This window comes from Photinus pyralis, unplaced genomic scaffold (assembly GCF_008802855.1).
Source record: "Photinus pyralis isolate 1611_PpyrPB1 unplaced genomic scaffold, Ppyr1.3 Ppyr1.4_LG6, whole genome shotgun sequence".
Classification (NCBI taxonomy): Eukaryota; Metazoa; Arthropoda; class Insecta; order Coleoptera; family Lampyridae; genus Photinus; species Photinus pyralis.
The window spans coordinates 41,408,240-41,427,580 of NW_022170663.1; the positions used below are offsets into that span (position 1 = coordinate 41,408,240).

General features: G+C 38.4%; 2 protein-coding genes and 3 non-coding genes across 9 annotated transcripts in view; 4 read left to right on the forward strand and 1 right to left on the reverse strand.

The window, feature by feature from the left end:
• The window catches only part of LOC116174774 (titin), a 114,897-nt gene extending 106,839 nt beyond the window's left edge, over nucleotides 1-8,058 (reverse strand). For all 4 annotated transcript variants that reach the window (XM_031492765.1, XM_031492763.1, XM_031492761.1 and 1 more), the window contains exon 1: nucleotides 7,939-8,058. The gene's annotated coding sequence lies outside the window, so the exon portion shown is untranslated. The remainder of the gene's footprint in view (nucleotides 1-7,938) is intronic.
• Nucleotides 1,594-1,667, forward strand: Trnai-aau. Its single transcript has one exon. It is a non-coding gene; the product is annotated as a tRNA-Ile (tRNA).
• Nucleotides 2,166-2,239, forward strand: Trnai-aau. The gene has a single exon. It is a non-coding gene; the product is annotated as a tRNA-Ile (tRNA).
• Nucleotides 2,769-2,842, forward strand: Trnai-aau. Its single transcript has one exon. It is a non-coding gene; the product is annotated as a tRNA-Ile (tRNA).
• Nucleotides 8,059-14,201: 6,143 nt separating the features above from the next.
• On the forward strand, nucleotides 14,202-19,134 carry LOC116173775 (muscle M-line assembly protein unc-89). Of its 2 annotated transcripts, none has more exons than XM_031491461.1 (3): nucleotides 14,202-14,700; nucleotides 14,978-16,816; nucleotides 16,864-19,134. In XM_031491461.1, exons 1-3 carry the CDS (start codon nucleotides 14,616-14,618, stop codon nucleotides 18,813-18,815), a joined length of 3,876 nt encoding a protein of 1,291 aa, XP_031347321.1. In that variant the 5' UTR covers nucleotides 14,202-14,615; the 3' UTR covers nucleotides 18,816-19,134. The 2 variants fall into 2 exon arrangements, with proteins under 2 accessions (XP_031347321.1, XP_031347322.1); XM_031491462.1 differs by having other exon boundaries at nucleotides 14,203-14,688.
• The last annotated feature ends 207 nt before the right edge of the window (nucleotides 19,135-19,341 follow it).

Genomic DNA, 19,341 nt, shown 5'->3' on the forward strand with positions numbered 1-19,341 from the left:
GATGACCCAATCCTATCCTTGTTCCGATCCTAAATTCATCCATTTCCTCCAGTATTTGTCCAATTCCTCCCAAATATGTGAATTGCCCGCTGATAACTCCAGTTACAATTTTCCCCTTTTTGTTGCATTCATTATCTTTTAATTTTTGTATCTTGTGTTTTTCTTCTCTGCCCATTTTCCTTTAATTCCTGTTTTGGTATTAAAGTCTCCCCCAAATCTTAGCCCCTCGTCCTCTCTTTCATGATAAAGGAATTTGAACTCACAAAAAGACAATGTTATACTTTATAATTTATTCTAATTGCAAACGTTACATTATTGTCATAATATAGTATACAGAAGATAGTACATTAACATCTAATGGCGTTGTAAGGTTCAGCACGAACCTTGTGATTGTTCTTGACTCTTAATTTTCCTCCGCCATTGCGTCTGGAACTGACAACTCCCAGCTTAAATTGCGTTGCTTCTAAACTTTCCTGTTCAGCAGGTCTTCTAATATGCAGCGGGCGTATTTTTACGACCTTTTTAACATTTCTAGCAAACGGTTGAGAGGTTTCTTCACGTATAACTTCGATACCCATTTTTGCATTAGTAACTATCTCCCTCCATATTTTCTTCTCTTCTATAATGCGCTTTCTAATTCTGCACCGCAAAACCGGATCTCCCTTGCAGATCTTCATAAAATACTTGCTAGCGAAAGCCGCATTCAACAACGACTTGTCGTCCAAACACCTGGAAGATAAAAATACAGTTAGAAAAACGAAAACAATAAACAATGTAAAACTTACCGAAAAATTTCAGCCAACATTTCCACTGGAAGCACACAAAGGGCGGGTAACGAGAAAGCTATTAACGAAAACATTCTGCACCACTACACAATTGCAAATGATAAAAGGTGTAGGATAGAAAGTGATTTTATACTTTCTAGCGAGATGCACATGAAGGGGTGCTCTCGCTTCTGATTGGGTGGCGATGTGAAAGTCCCCTTTCGCTTTCGAAGTTGCCAGAAACTTTCGAAATTTTCTTGTACCTTTCCCATTCTTCAGTTTCGCCGAATTCGTTAATTTCTTCAAAATCATCAAATTCTCACAAATGACTCATGGTTTCCCGATTGTTGATTTTAAAGTTTTTCAGATTTTTATGATTTTTGGAGAATTTTTTGAATTACTTATTTCAAATGTTTGTGTTTTTTTTCAATGTTTATAAATGTTTGCGTGATGAAATTGCGATCTAATTTCCCTTTTTGAATTTTTTTAATTGTTTTACTGTGTGTTTTGTGTGGTTCTTCCTGATCTTTTTTTTCAAATTTTTCTTACCAGAAATTCAGCTCCACAATTTAAAAAAAATAGTTGTACGATCAGACAGACTGATGGAAACAATACCTACCTTTCAAATTTGGGAACGTGGCGAATACCTATCTGATAGACAATATTTTATATGGATAGATATTTCAAGAGCATCATTATATTCAGACAGGAATTATTTTGATTTCAAATATATGAACTTTTTATTCAAAATGGTCCATACTACCACCTCTCTCCTGAAACACCCTGTATTTTTTACGGCTGAAATTTTATGCTGCAGCTGAAAATGCATGGCCCATTAGCTCAGTTGGTTAGAGCGTCGTGCTAATAACGCGAAGGTCGTGAGTTCGATCCTCCCATGGGCCATTTTTTTTCCTCTATGTAATTGTAGTAATATTGATCAAAATACTACCACAGATTTAAATATACTTAAATCTGTGATACTACTAATAAAAACATCAAGGGCCAAAATAGTGGAATTGTTCGTAACCAAAGTCCACCTCGAATCTCTAATTTTGTGCACAACCTGAATTTGTTGGTCGACATTTTCCCTATTATGCTATAGAAAACTTCCTTTGATAACAATTCGATAAGGTTTAGATCTGAAATATTGCAAGAAAGGCTTTGTAGAAAAATTGGCAAAATTATAGGTAGGTAGTTATTTAAACATTTATAAACCACAGTATTGTTGAAAACTGGAACCATTCGACAACAGTTTTTGAATTAAGTGACCGAATCTTTTTTTGAGGAAGTACGGTAATTCACCAAAATTCGGTGTACGCGTTGTTTTTGCGTCACCGCATGCAAGCATTCGATCCGATTGGAGAATACTCTGGAAATAGAGACCCAACTGTGGAAAATGTGGGCCCATTAGCTCAGTTGGTTAGAGCGTCGTGCTAATAACGCGAAGGTCGCGAGTTCGATCCTCCCATGGGCCAACTTTTTTTCTCTGGAGTTTAACCTCTTCCACTATTAACTTTTAAAAACATTCTTAAGCAACATCAAGGTCAAAGATGCGAAAATAGTACAGATGTTCGTAACCAAACTTCGCCCCGAATCTATAATTTTGTGCGCAACTGGTAGACCAACTTGGATTTCAATTTCAAAGTGAGTGTTCTGTGTTCAGTGACATTTTCGCTATTGTGATAGTACACTTCCTTTGATAACAATTCTATAAGATTTAGATCTGAAATATTACCGTAGAAAAATTTTCAAAATTTAGAAATGTTATTTCACCATTTATAAATCACAGAAGGTATTTCCTGTACTGTTGAAAAGTGGAGCCATTTGACAACAGTTTTTCAAAGTGAACGAATCTTTTTTTGAGGAAGTAGGTACGGTAATTCACCAACATTCGGCGTACAATTGTTTTTGCGCCACCCCATGTAAACATTAAATTTTTCCATTCGATCCCCCCATTATAGTGGAGAATGCTCGGGAAATGGAGACACAACCGTGGAAAATGTGGGCCCATTAGCTCAGTTGGTTAGAGCGTCGTGCTAATAACGCGAAGGTCGTGAGTTCGATCCTCCCATGGGCCAAATTTTTTTATTTTCGAGTTTCACTTTCCCCACAAGCACTACTCTAGATGTGGGGATTGTGCCAAACTGCAGACACATGTCCTTTGATTTCAAGTCTCAGTTGAACATCGAACAATTAACCGGTGCCACCGAATAATTTTCACGATAATACTTCCTTTGATATCAATGTGATAAGATTTAGCTGGTTCAATTTTTCAGAATGGCACCGAAATAATTAGAACATCATGCAGATGAGCGAGTCTTGTGCAAGAATTGTCATTTAGGAATGAGATTAAAAGCTACTTTTATCAACTTTGAGTAAATCTACCGTGGAAGCAGTTGTATTGACAATCATCTCCACGGAAGATACCTGTCAGCTAAAGTTTCACAGGTGACGGTACTAAGAGACTACCTAAAAGTAACAGTTGAACTACATTGAGTAAATAACGGGCGATCAAAAATGAGTTCCTGTCGAGTCGCCTTTGGAAGTTCAAGTTAAGTACGATTTCCCATGGAAACAAAAATTCCAAAGGTGACTCGACAGCAACTCATTTTTGATCGCATAGTACTATATCAGTAACAAATTGTTAAATAGGATTTATGATAAAAATTAATGGCCCATGGGACTTCGCGTTATTAGCACGACGCTCTAACCAACTGAGCTAATGGGCCATATATTTTCAGCAATGCATAAAATTTCAGCATGGATAATACAGGGTGTTTCAGAAGGAATGGTAAATATGTTGGGAGATAGTAGTATGGACCATTTTGAATAAAAATTTCTATCACTGAAGTGGGTAATCCCACATTTGCTTTTAAACATGGCAAATGTTGAAAACTTTTTTATTAACCTAGGTATTCGGCGTGGCGATTAAATTAAACGTTACAAAAAGCCGTCGACTGTCAACATTTTTGGGTTTCATGTGTCTTCCATAAATAAAAATAAGTAAATTTGCACATTTCACATTGCGAAATATCGTAAATATTTGGGAACACCTAGGAGTTGATTTAAAAAGTTAAAGTCTCTCTCTCTCTCTTTCTTTCTCTGACTACTGAGAACTTTATTTAATGATAAATTATTTTTCCAAAATTTTTAATTATGGTGGTATTTAAAAGTAAAGTTCTATAGAAAAACGTGTCCCTATATAAATTGAAAGCAATTATGGTAATCGCAGCAATTATTGTGATTGCAACAGCTTATTAAACTCGTTCATTGCCATTGTTAAATTCTCTCAAAATTGTTTTAAACGTTTTGTGTGTTGTTTACACTTACCTATTGTAAACGATTCTGGAAAACATATTTATGGTACCACGATTTACATGAGCAAAGTCATCGCAATTATTGGTTTGGGTTCTACATGAAAAAGTACTTCGACTGTAGAGATTACAATGGAGCAGATTCTAACGTGAACCATTAATAACGATAATACGAGTATATAAACTAAACGGAATGTAACTTGATAATTACGAATGTATACAAGAGTTTTCTTGAAGGCAAGGTTATTGGAAAAGTAACGAAATAAATAAATTGTAAGCAAAATAATAAAGGTAAAGAAGAGGAATAGTGTAGAAAAAACAAAAATTAGTGAAAAAGGAAAATTGGTGTAATGGGGAATGTAATAACGCTGAGGGAAAACAAAGAGGTAAAAGTGAAGTTAAAGGGGACAAAATAAATATGCATGCAAGGAGAACGCGAACAACAGAATAAACGTTAAAAACCAAACGATGATTTATGAAAGAAAGGAAATGGAAACACACAGGTAATAATGAATAATGCACATGGGAGTAGTATGTTTTGAGAAACAAAATGACCCTGTGGTACCACAACGAAAAAAATGAAACAAAAAGACGGAGAGAGACATAGAGTACAGGCGAAAGTGGGTTCCAAAATACGATGTGCGCAAAGTTATTCGGTTTCATTTTAGGAAGCATTGCAAAAGGGGGAACATTTTTAAAAGTTTATTGTTTTTAAGTAGGGACCCGGACCCAAATGAAATATCGGTTTCGGTTCTAAAAAGAAATACCTAACGGTTCGGTTCTGCGCATTTTTTCGGTCCATAACGGTTATTTTCGGTTCTAGTTTCTCAGAAAGTATGGCATTCAAAAAATTCCATATAACAACGTGATTAGTTAATTAATAGGTGTGAAAAAGAAGTCATGAATACCAAAACGTGACGTATCGTTTTATTTAATTTAATTAATTTAATTTATAACGACAAGGGAAATAAAGGAGGAAGAGAGAAATAGGTATTTACACTTAATTTACTATTAAAAAACAGAAAATTTTATTTTCTAAAACCTCGCCCCTCCTTTTTTATTTTTTTAAGTAGTGGCCAATAACCTGTTAAGAACCGTAAAAAACCGAAAAGAATCGAAAAAAGTAATATGGTTTCCAGTTCTCAATACGTTTCCATTTGTGAAGGAATAACGGTTTCGGTTCGGTTTTCGGTCCAGAAAAAAATACCGGTTTAGGTCCGGTTTTCGGTTCTTTTTCGGTCCGATCCGGGTCCCTGTTTTTAAGTTCAAAAACATGTGCTATTGGTTCCGAACCCTTTTTTTCCTGGTACAAATGTTGTCAAAAGAATACAGTGTTGAAACTTTTCTCGGTACATTAGAAAAATGTCTTCGTTTACTATACAGGAAATTTTTCTTGAAGGTATTATACAATAGTGTTTTTATTCAATGATATGACCTATATATATTTCTATATTTTAAAAAGAACGGATCAAATGCATGGAATCGTGATACTTATACTCTATTCATTTTAAGAAGGTAGCGGTAGAAAGCATAAGGACGACTTGATCTTCACTGTGATTGGTTAATTAAAACAGTCTGTCACTTTGAAAAATAAAACGAGTGACCAATTGTGTTTGTTCGAAGTTTCGGTTACGAACTAAACTGCCGAACTGTCAATTGTCATTAGCTGTCAATTTCAAAGATCCAAGCGTGAAATCGTTTGATTTATATTTTTATTTTTCAAAGTTTATGCCGTTTTATATTTTTCGTGTGTGTGCCTATCTTCAAACACAGTGCCATCTACTATCTTCTTCTAATGAATGTAGTATAGTCCAATATTACACGCGACTAACTGGGGTAAAAAATCACCTCCATTTTTTTTACGGAAATAGCAGAAAGTAAAAATTCTCTAACTATTGTAATTGCTAAGATATCAGCCGGACAGCCAACCAACCAACCAGCGCGCCAATCAGCCAGACAGCCAGCGGAGCGAGCCATAATGAATACAGGGTGTTTCATAATTGAATGTCAATATTTAAGGGGTCGGTTTTTGGGTCCATTTAAAAAAGAAAACTTCATATGAACCTATGTCCTAAACGTCTTAACTTTTGAGATATAGGGTGGTAAAGTTTTCAAAAATAGGAATGTAATACCACTTTAGATATTTTAATGAAATTTGGCATGTATGTACCTACTATGTATCCAGAGGCATTTTTTAACGTACCACATTTTTTTAATTTCCACTAATGGCGTTCGTACGCCGGAATTTCACATGCCCATTTTGGCAAAAACTTTTTTCTACGACCTCCGATTTTCGGGATATAGCCGAAAAACCGTAAAACTGTACCTTCAGCCCCCTCCCCAGCCTCCGGCGGCACCAAAATTGCACGGGACTTTATTACACAATCATCAGGGGATCTTCAACCACACATTCCCGAAAAAATTGGAATTACACGAATTATTTTTTTTCGTATTTCCTAGAACGACTAATGTTTCGATTTGCCATGCATTTATTTATTTCCTTAAGAAAGCTCCATAAGACTTCATTGGTGGAAATATGATAGACTGAACCTACTTTCGCCTTCGTCTTTGTCTTACGTCCACTACGACACTCTTTCAAAACCGAAGGAGCGTCCCGATCACTATCGGAAATACTTTCCATTTTTCAGAAATTTTTTGCGATAGGCCCACGATTAAAGCGCTCTGCGCGGGTGCACCATCCTGTTGAAACCAACCGTTTCCAACTTTTTTTGTGTATCGTACATCGTTGTATTTGTAATAAAAAAAGATACTCAATACAGTATGTGCTTTTTTTACGTGCCATATAAATTAATAAAGTTGATGATGATTTCTTTGAAACGAAACGTTATATTGAAAATCTCTCAACGGTGTCATGATGTTTAATTGTACAACTTTTCTCTAATTTGACCATCTTAGTATCTGTTATGATCCTTATCTTAGACATAGGTAGTGTATACAGCATAAACGGGTAAACAGGCTTATAACACTAAAGCAAGAGTAGACATTCATATAATAGCCGTTAATTTAGAGACACAAAACGTAGAAGTTGCTGCACAAACCAGGACAAAACGAGCACAATTCACTGTAAAATTGAATAAAAATGTTGGAACATAAGAATAAGTTGTAACTTCAGATTAAAATTATTATTTGTAACGCACAAAACGTGGATCTGAAAGATCACAAATCATCACAAAACAAGCACAATTCAGATCGAAAATATTTGGTATCGATCTGAAAATCTTCCTTAATATCTTAAGTTGGAATCCGAAATGAAAATTTCCGTATCACAGTTGGCACAAAAGAGTACAACCAGAGCACAATTCACTATTTAAAATTCAATACAATTCGAAAAGTTATGGGCATTAATCTGTAAAATTAGATTAAGAATGTCATACCTCCGTTTATATTGATGCATAAAATGTGGAAATTAGAGGATAAATCAACAGAAACTGAGCACAATTCACTATGTAAAATTGTATCAATTAAATTAAAGCAAAAAGTCATATATGAGCTACAATTGAAAGTTTAAAATTGTTATTTTGCACAACCGCAGTAACTAGGTAATTGTAAAATTGTATGTGGGTAACAGGCTAACTCTGAAATACTCAGCAGATTTAAAAAAAAATTGTTACGAAAGAACCAACAGTTTGAAAATGACGCATTGAGATTGAGGAACGTAAATCGAAAGTTGTAATGCATCCCGGGAAGTTACTCAGTTCAGGTAAACAATTGCTACCTTGAAAGTATCATATCAGTAGCGAGCGAGTCTGAAGTTACACTACGAAAACAACCAAAACGGTAAAGAAGTAACCGGCGGCGATTATAAAAATTTAAATTTGGCTCAAATAGTAAATACTTACAAATTAATATAGCCGTACACCTGCACAGGTACCTACATATTTCCGCGCGCGAACACGTTACAACCGATGTCGTTGCCGCCCCGACCGTGCTGGCCAACCGAAGATATGATTGAAACTAGCAAGTTCGTACACCAGGTCGACCCAGCAGAGTATGTCATAGAAGGCACGGACTTCCACCACCGGTTATCGTCGTGGTGTGGCACGGCACGCTTACCTTGCCTTACCTTGATTACCGACTTCTGTAAGAATGACATTTCGATCTAATCTTCGCCCACGCTTAAATAAAGTAAACAAAATAGGCAATCGGGCAAATAGAAAGCGCTGCACTTCTTCGTCTTTGCATCACATCCTCGAAAAAAGTGTTCGACATCCACTTCAACAGGTCTGCCTCGAGGCTGCATTCCAACGGTACCGCGGCACCAATCTTTAACAACTCGCTCTTGCAAAATGCAATCGGCTACATCGCGATGGATGCGACAATTTCGTATGCGAAAAGTAGCTCATTGACACATTTGGGGCCTTTGTGGCACGCGAACGACGCGGGATCTGCAATGTAAAAATTTTACGTAAACTTAACGGCCGACGACCTTACAGGAAGAATTAGCATTCTTCAATTCTTACGGTATTATTCAATCTACCATAAATTAATCAACAACTTTCTAAGCAATTGTACGGAGATTGCCTCAGTGAACATACGCCACCCTAAGGTATATGGTGGTAATGGAGGCATGTAGCATAAATCTAGTTTGCGGCATTTTAGTCACTTACGATGATAATTTCAAGGTAAAATTGCTGCAGTTACCTACAATAAATGACAAGAACATGTCTATAAACAACTTTTTACATTTATGTGTTCTAGTTACTGTATTTTTTGTGTTTTATTGTTATGCTGTGTCGATTTACCATTTGTAGCTTTTTTGGCAATGTCTAACGGAACAGAAGGATGTCCGCCACACTTAAATGTGACAGACGCCTTTGAGCGCTGACAAAACAACTCATTATAACAGTGAGCAGTGAGTAGCTAAATACCAGATGTTTGCCAAAGTCAATGCGTCATACAATTGATTCTGTCCTTCGTTTTTCAAGCTATATTAGAAATCAAAAAGTGCACCTTTCTAAGTCACAGTGGGCTGATACGACAGTCACAACAAGAAGCGGCAAATTCGCCGTTTAATTGACCAGCAAATAGCAATTTGAATTTGTTGTTTTAGACGGCTGTAAACTTATACAGAGTGGCCCAACGAGAAGTATACAGAGGGCTTTTAGGGTATTAAATTTAGAAATTTCGAAAAATCCTCGAACACGTCAATTTTGTATTCGAGGGGGACAACTTTTGGAATACAAATCACGAACCCAAGTCTTCACCCCTCTACGTAGGGAGCTTAACCCCTAAAATTTTAAATGGAATCCTATGGTAAATGGAACATTATTTGAAAGCCAATTTAATCGTGATTACTAATCTGCTTTGCTTTTTAAATTCCATTGATTCGTTTCGGAGATATTCGCATTTGAAATGGTTTTTTTTTTAAAAACCAAAACTAAATGCGATCTAAGTCACCTTGTATTAAAATTTTTAAATTGTGCAAAAAATAACAAATAACTTTAAACACACAACATTTATTTCAATAAATGCTCGAATTTCCTTTCGCCTGCTTCCATGCAATAATAAAGATTTGCTTCAAAACGCTGCCGTACATGTTGCAAGATTTCAAGGGTAATCGCTCGAAATTGTTGAGTTATACCATAGTGTATTCTATTCTTACACTATGGTTATACGTGCTCGCAACCCTTTAATGTTCCGGGCGGAGTAGCATAAACTTTATTCTTTAAATGTCCCCACAAGAAGTAATCTAAAGGACTTAAATCTGGGGAAAAAACCATTTTAAATTTAATACCTTAAAAGCCCTCTGTATACTTCTCGTTGGGCCACTCTGTATTATAATTGTTCTATCTCACCAAATAAAAGAGATATTGGCTCTCTTCTCGAACGTACTGTATATTTCTACATCATCGTCATCATTCAAGGAAAAAACAAGAAAGATACAAATTGAGCGTCAAGTTCAAGCTTATACATATAAATACATATTGCTGTGTAAACAATGTCGATGTGGACGTTGTTGTTTTGGGTCTAATCGCCTGAAGTAATGACAAGTGGTTGATTGCTAATCAATTGTTCATTTCAATTGATTTAATTAAGCTGGTTGGGTTCTTGACGGATAAACACAAAACGATTATTGGGTATCGAGCTGGTATCCAAGTTATTTGCTTCGTAGTAAAAAGATTATTTTCTAGAATGGTTAAGTTTAGGGAATTTCTCATTTTCGTTATCGATTTTCTTTTGTTAAGTCATTTATGTGACAGTTCAGATTTAATTTGTTGGGCATTTCGTTTATTTTTATAAAAGTTTGATGTGATTATTTACAGATAAAGATGTAGGTAATCGGAAAAAATTGGTTATTTTCGTACAAAATTGTTTATTTTAGACAATTATAATTAATAATTCCACGTAAAATTTTGCCTACGTGACTGAAAAGAGCGTTCTGTAGCGAAGTTTTGATTGGTTTATCGGGTTGCCACGCTCCGTTAATTGAACGAGAAATTTGGATTTGTTTACGAGGGAAGACACGTCAAATACTGGAGTTAGCGTTCAAAAAAGTATTTTACCAATTCAGAGCCCGAGTTGCAGTTCGTTACAAGAAGCTTTTTGCCAATTTCGAGACCGAGTTGCGGTTCGTTAAAAGAAGCATTTTGCCAATTTCGAGGCCAAGTTGCGATTCGTTATAAGGGGCCTTTTACCAATTCGGAGGCCGAGTTGAGGTTCGTTAAAACCTTTTGTCAATTTCGAAGCCGAGCCGATGTCCTTTGAAAGTTTAGAAAACGCTGCGTTAAGATTTGGTGGCAAAGTTTTAATTCGACGTTTCTGCAACCTGTTCGGAAGAAAAGTTAAGAAGAACAAGTATCGCGTTACGTTTGGTTAAGTGCGTTGTTTTCTTTCGCAATTAGTGTTTGTGTGCCGGATTTTTGGGAGTTGTAACTTTCTTGACTTTGTTTCTTGTAACTGAACGCTAATGTAGGGATGTTCACACGGACGCTGTTGTGTTCCAATTTTGATAATTAAGATGTCAAATAAATTTTGATCTTGTAAAATTATTCAAATCGTGTGTATTCGACCCCTTTGACGATCCAGATAGATGCATCATGCTTAATTATGATCAATCTTGTTTATCCATACCCAAAGTTGATTTCAGGATGTCTTCAAAATTTGGTAAGTGATCCTTTTGGACTGTAAGGAAGATGGTGGCCATTGTTTGCTTTAGATTCGGAAATTTGAAGTCAAATTTTAAATCTTTTATTATGCCGGTATTCGGATCTGTCCTGGGAGAGATTTAATAAGAGAGCTAGCTAGGTTCGGGGTGTTTTGTGTATGGTTAATTTTAGCTGAACCATTGCACACAGCATTATTATTAGGTTGCCCAAAGTGGGGCATTACATTTATTTTTTATATGGCCCGAAGGCTAAGGGTAGCAGCAATATACAGGGTCTTCAGATCGAGTGGTTATAAATGCAGATTAAGGTTATGAAAACATATATCATATTAAATTTTTAAATGAATATTTGATTTATTTAAATGCTTATACATATATACAAAATTAATTAATAATATTTCCAGGAACTAATTTAACTATTAACGATCAACTAGATGTAAAACGGTCCTTAAGTAGATTGACGTATAGGGGTAACTAATATTAATATCTACTTATCAGTTAATAATAATAATACCTTTATTTGGTTATATATTGCACCCATATTATCAACTCAGTAAACAAAAACAATTACAAATGAGTACATTACGCGAGAGCAATAGCAACTAAAAGGGCGAAGTTCAGATAGTAGTTGCCCAAGTTCCTACTTCTGCTCTTCCACTTGACTCTTTTTACATAAATAAATATTTAAAGAACGAAAGACTTTACTTCTAGTCATATTTATAAAAATCAAATTTAACCCTGAATGCGGATTTCATTATTTATGACTTCTACATCGATGTTATAAACTCAAACTAAACACAGTTAAATTTGCTTATATAACAAACAAAAAGCTTCTAGAATGTTTATTTATTTATTTATTTATTTATTAGCCCTCTCTTGTTCTGGGCCCTCAACAGGCTTGCGCCCAATTACAGAGTGACCGGCATAATGCTTTTTAGAGGTGCATCTGCAGAATTTCTTAAGTTGTTCCATACTACTCCATTATTTACCTTACGAATTAGGAATACTACAGGAAAGCCTAATTCGGAGTAGCCGATAGAATGCTCGAAACTGGTCGAAGGTAATTTCCATCTCTGCCACAGATGAAAAATTCACCTCAACCCAGGTTCGAACACCCGACCTCCGGATTTATACCCCAACGCTCTACCATTTAGCTCTCTGTTAGAGAAAACATGAATCACATCGATCAACTTTTATTCTTTACTGGCGGTGACTAATCTTTTATCCTTGACAGATAATCTGAGAGGGAGGACAACAGCAGAAAAGAATTCGCTTACGTCAATATGTCTTATTTGGCTGGCCACGTAGATGGATGTCGGTTAGGAAGATGTTTTAAGTTGTGCAGGAAAACAAGCAGCCATCGTGCGTCGTTTACGCGGTCTAGAGCAAACATCCAGGGACAAATAGTCTCTAAAGAAATAACAAATCTAGGAATCTTCTTTGGCGAATATTTCACACAAGCACAAGCAGGCATTTCAGAGACATGGTCGTTCGCCAATATTTGAACTGTAGGGATTCTGATGACCATCTTTGCATCCACGCAGAGAAATTTTCAAATCTTCAGAACTTGTCAGATGTAGGACGGTCGATGGTACCTAAGTACCTTGCTTTCAAAGCGACCAGATATGGTGAAGTTAATTTCGTTAAAAACCATAGTCTGCAAAATTCAATAACAATATATTTAACCCTCTAATAATGATCGGGGCATTATAAGCTTGCGTTCATGACCAACTTTTCTAGTTAATCCAGAATCTTCAAATGCTTTGTGAAGATTATCCCAAATTTTCTTGACATTTTTCGCTTGACGAATGTGCACTAATTATGAGAGATGAAATTAGCCGGGATCTGGTCGCAACAAGTTTTATCTTCCTCCATGTCTTCAACAGCATTCCACAGATCCTCCATCAGTATGGCTGCACAGCAAACTTCAAGGTATCCCAGTTCTCACGTCCCTTTCACTCTCTATTTGCGGTCAATTAGAAAGGGCTATTCTTGATATTTTCGCAGACACTAATTTTCCACTATTATTTAAATGAAAAACTCACTTTTCAAAACACTAAAAGGAATCTACTCTTTTTGAATATAAAAATACAAAGTATGGTTATCGTGTACAGTATACTAATGGTAGTGATATCCCTGGTTCGTTCAACTCTAAACACCGACGGGCTGCATTGTTGATCCAAATAATTGAGAAAAAAATGGTGATGTAAAATCTTGGGTTGTGTAAATGAATGGTCGAGTATTAAAAAGATTTCCGCACAGCCAATGAATGCAGACGGACAACGAATTGCGTAGTTTTATCAGTCCAATCGCCTTTAACATATTGCGTTGATTTAAGTCCGGCGTTCAAAAAATTACCCTATTGTTCGCATTTATCGTAATAGTTTCTAATTTGGGCAATTTAAACTTGACCTGGTTAAATGTATACTATTTATTGTTTATATCTACGGCGATGATTTCTAAACCGCACAAATAGGCCTTTTAAGTGAAGGTCACTAAAAGACCTTAATTCGCAACTTTTTTCTCATTTTATTTTATCGTACTTTGCTACATACTAGAGGCGCACGCAACTTTTCCAGGTAATTCTATAGGACATAGGTAAGTTATTTCATGACGGTAGGTATACATATATGCATAATGAAACAGGAATGTAGATTCTAAGTATTTGTACTTAGGAACAACTATCATAGCTGTATACAGCTGATACAGCCAAGACAAGAGACGGAGAGTGGGGTACCTGAACGATTATGGATGAAACAGGTTCCTGATAAAGGTACAACATCTGAAAGTGGCTCAAAACTTTGAATATCTAGGACAGATTCACTTTCAGATCTTCTGAATACCAACAGGAAGCATAAATCTGACTCAACTACCGCCAACGAGGGTTGCACCATTACAACAATAAAATGGCACCATCACACAATGTGAGCAATCATATCCACGAAAAAAATGCGTTTGAGATATGAGAAAAAAGGTTAATTTGCTCAGTAAAGCTTTTATTGACCAAAACAAAAGTATCAAATGCAACCTGTTTCATTTGGATCTTTGTAATTATTGATTTGAAACGTGCTACGAATAACCTGAAGGATAGGCAACCAATCGAACAGGGTTTTCATTGCTTGAACTCTATGAAAGTGAAAACCACTGACGAAATTAGTCGCCAACGGTCTAAGAATAGCAAAAACTTGTACATTTCAGACGATTACGAAACGTTTGAAAATATATTCACAATAAAAAATGCGGTAAGCTGCTCAATATTACGAATTCCCTCTATATAAATAACTTAATTGAGAAAGTAAAGTAATGTTTGCTCCCGTAGCGATTTGTTAACATTATTTGCGTGGTTTTAAGTTGGTAATGTGATGCTATTTTTGAAACGTGCTCCGTATTAAAATCAGAATGTAGTGTGCTATGGGGAATACATCTGCCAAACCCCATCGAAGATCAAATCAGCACAAAAAACAAGTGCATTGGAAAGCAGCAGGTAACGTACGAGGTGTGTCCTAATGCTGTGCTACCTTTTGTAAATAACACTAACGCCCTCGACTAATTAATTCGAATAATTCGATCCGACCGGAACGAGAAGTTATTTCTGGACGCGTTTTCTCGTTATTATATTGGCCTGTGTTTGGTGCACATTGTATTTTAGTTGGTAAATAAACCGTTTGCTTAACTCACACCGCTTAATTATACCCCAAAAAGTATTCAATACCTGAATGGAGATGTACAGAATGCGATTGATCACAAGTCCCAATGTACGACAATTTGTTTAGATCGACCAGGACCACCTGGAAAGCCCCAGCTGGTATCGGAACCAGAGCTAACGCCAGATGTCGTTACTATTCGCTGGGATCGGCCACGTTTCGACGGAGGATCTCCCATCATCGGCTATTTAGTTGAACATCGACGGTATGGATCGCCGCACTGGGTCAGAGCGACACCCCAGTTGGTACGCTTCACCGAATTGAGCTTGAGCGGTCTTGAGCCGGGATGGAGGTACCAGTTTCGCGTCAGTGCCGAAAACGCGGTCGGATTGTCATCGCCGGGTGAACTTTCCGAATTGCTCACCGTTACCTTGCAGAGATCGGCCGTGACGGTACCTCGATTTGTCAGCGAACTTTCGGACACTGTCGCTTTAGAGAATGAAAAAGTCGAGTTCGTATCCCACTTTTTGGGGCAACCGGCGCCGAAAATCAGTTGGTATAAGGATGGATTTGAGATATTCAGCAGTCGAAGAATTCGAATTGCGACAGAAAGTGAGAAGAGTACCTTAACAATCCATCAAAGCTCTTTGTCTGACGAGGGTGAAATTAAGTGCACAGCCACGAACAAAGCTGGCCATGCATCGACCAAAGCGCAACTCACGTTGGAGGCTGCACCAAGCATTCGATTACCTCGACAATACGAAGACGGTCTCCTGTTCGAGTTGGAAGAAGCCATTCGACTGAAGGTGTCGGTAGCTGGCAGACCGACTCCCGTCGTTTCTTGGAGTCACAACAATGAACCAATAAATAACAGTGACCGATACGAAATAGAAAACAGCGATAAAAATTCGAGTTTACGCATACAATCGGCAGAACGAAGCGACCGTGGCGAATACCAGATCAAGGCGATAAATCGTCTGGGAGAAGCCACGTCATCATTTTTAGTTACAGTTACAGATAAACCATCACCGCCCTCTCAAGTGCGTGTTGTTATGACTTTGGGAAAATCCGTGACCTTAGCATGGAACTTACCCCCTGATGATGGTGGTTGTAAAATTGGTAATTATATAGTAGAATATTTTCGCTTAGGCTGGGACGTGTGGCTCAAAGCAGCAACTTGTAGGCAGTTAACGACAACGATAGGGGAGTTGATTGAAGGCAGTGAATACAAGTTTAGGATCAAAGCAGAAAGTCCATACGGAATTAGCGATCCAAGCGAAGAATCGGATACAATCTTCATTCCGGATGCCAAAAGAGGTATCTTATCACCGGCCATTCGGAGCCAAAGCCAACCCCGCGACATACCGAACGAGCCACCATCACCAACAAAAAGAAAACCAAGATCTTCATCCACCACCAGACCTGAAACTGCTAAGCCGCCCACACCCTCGTATTTCTACGACGGCGGCATCCCCAAAAGACCTGCACGTACCAAAATCAAAAGCCCCACTTTATCACCGGAAGCCTCCCCTGTGGTGAACAGGCGAAAAATTAATCCGGACCTTACTAAACACATACTTGACAGAACTTCTGTAGCGCGAGATCTAGCGTATGGAAGCCCCGAGATAAAAATGGAGCAACCCCAGTTTGGGGTGGCCTTAGGCACCGATAAAAAGAAATATCATTCCCAAAACCTCGACAAGTTGCCGAATGCCGCTGTCAAAAGTACAGTTAGTGTAGTCCATTATCAAAGACCCACAGTCGAATACACCGAAGTTACTTCGAGAAAGTCTCCGCAGCGAGTAATCGCAAAGGAGAAATCGCCGTCACCTTTACCAAGGACCCGAAGTAAATCTCCAAGTCCTCTACGTAGCAGAAGCCGATCTCCTAGCCCAGCTCAAGACAAAAACAACCCTCTTTCCGATAGTTCCGAATTCATGTTAGTGTTACTGCCTGAAAATCAAAAAGGTAAGACGCGTACATTTCGGATGCACCTAGTCACATTTGCATTTCAGACAAAGGAAATGCGATGGGAACAGATTTTAGTTTCGACCAGCAGAGTATAGCGCCGCCAATGTCGTTGTCGGCGCCCGAGCTTGGCGCAGAGGAGTTGCTGTTTCATCCGCTGCGATGTTCCGTGAGTTCGTCCGAGTTGCTCTACGAAAATACCCTGAAGAGATTTCAAGAATATGCGGAGGAACATACCCAGCAATCGAGTAAGGTCGATATACCGAAGATCCAAATAAACTCCAAAGACAATCAGCTGATTGTCGGTTTGGAGCGGTCCAACTCTCTTCGTCGAAGATCGTCGGGGGGGCTTATCGTACCGCAACATCAGTCGTGGAATTACAGGCGACACAGTCTGAAAAACACGCACGATGTTTCCGAAGTACCCGAAAACACCTTGAGACGATATCCGATCGTGTTGGACAACAAGAGCGCTGAAGAAGACATACCCATCCAGACAAAGTCGATTGAAAGCAAGCGAGAGAGTTTTGCCCAACGCCAACGGTCGCAATCTGAAGAGCGCGAAGAGGAGGAGTTTGAGAAAATTAGGACTAAAATGGCGACTCAGAAGAAAGAACCGAAAAAGGCGGTGGCGGTCGTTCAAGAAACCGAGTGGGATGATGAGAGGCACGAGGACAGTGTTTCCGAGTCCGAAAGTGATTCTTTCCAGGAATACAGGGCGGCCGCAAACCGCAAGTTTATACCCGAAGATGAAGATACGTATCACCCCGGTTTTAAACAACAGCACAAAGCTAATAGCAATCAGCCGTTTGAAATACTAACCAAGCCAAGTCCTTTACCCGATCCAAATTTCGTTCCCAAACCGATTTTAAAGAAAAAAGCGCTCAAAGATCATCCCGACAAATCCAGTAGAAAAAGCACTGACACTAACAAATTGCGCCAGAAATCGCCGCCTTCCACTAATGCTAGGGGAGCTTCTGAGGGCAGTCTCAAGGCACGTTCCTTTTCTCTATTTCCGCAGGCTAAGCAGTCAAAGAAAAAAGGACAAGACAAGGAAATGTTCCGGAAGCGAACAAGTTCGCCTGCAGTACCTGCGCGACAACCTCTCGCTGAAAATTTTGCGCCACTAAGCAGACCTCCACAGTCTCCAATAGTTTCGCCACCGAAAAGAGCAGAAGAGGAGATAAGGGTGGTCGTAGACCACTACGGCGATATCGTGCGTAGTTACGGGAACAAAAACAGACCGACTCCTAGAGTGATTTTAAATTGTGACGACCTCAAAGCGGCCGCGGCTAGGCAATCGGAGGAAGACTGGCGCGAGCTTAGCGAACCTGAAATTGATACGGAAGAAGAGAGACAAGTTAAAGTAGAACGCAAATCAAGTTTTATTGAAGTTTCATCGGCGTTGTTAAAGCAGGTGAAGCAAACGGTCTCGGCGGCATTCGCCAGTGATCCAATGGACGATGACATCATCAGCCCGGACGCGGAGAGTGTGCCAGCGATACAAAGGAGGGGTAGCGCCCAGCTAAACAAGCGAAAGGTGAAACCCACCGCGAAATCCGACGGTGGGAAATCGAAGAAGAGTCCTCAACCTCGAGGGGAAAATTGGAGCAGCCTACGTGCGCCGTCACCGAGTCCTGGTAAATCATCCCCGACGGCGATGCGACGCAACTCGCTAACTCCGCCAGGGGGAGCGGTACGTCGAAATTCGCCCGGCTCCATATCGCCCATTCCATTCGCCAAAAACAAAGCGTCACCTTCGAAATTTGACGATCCGCGATATAGTGTTAAGGACGATTTGACTATACGTGCCGAACTGAAGGTTCGATCGACGATGGATTACATCACAGATCTCGCGATGTTTATCGTCGCCTGTTGGTTGTACTTTTTTACAAACGAGCTTTTTGCTATTCCAGTATTGCTGGTCATGGTGTACCGACAACTGAAAGAGGAAATAATGAGTTGGATAACTGGCAAAGACAAGAGTCGGCGGAAATAGCGAATTTGCAACCAGTCGCTCTTTTAAAACATAATTTATACATTTCTATATTTATTTTTGATTTTTATTAATACACCGCGATCTATAATTAGCTGGATATGAATTATTTTTAAAATGGCGTTGTTTACGCTGAGCGAAAAAAACAGTTTGTAATTGTCGAACACTTTGTAATTACCTATACGTTTAGAGTATTTAAAACTGGGCGTTTCTGAAGGTGTGAGAAAAGCTGTAATGACATATTGTTGTTAGGTATATTATGAATGATAGTATTGTTAGTAGCATTAGCAAAATTATTTGGTTATTAAATAAATGTGTACGGATCGAGTTTAAATCAATTTCTATTCATCACACTTACGGCATTTTCAAGTATTTGGCGTATAGTGCGAGATATTTTAAATTTTCAATTAACATTTACATATTGATCTTTCATGTAACGTCAATTGCTTACGTCAATGCTACCTTTTTAGATTTTGACTACATCGCCCAGCACACTTGCTTTAAAGGGGAGGTGGAGTGTGCTACGGGG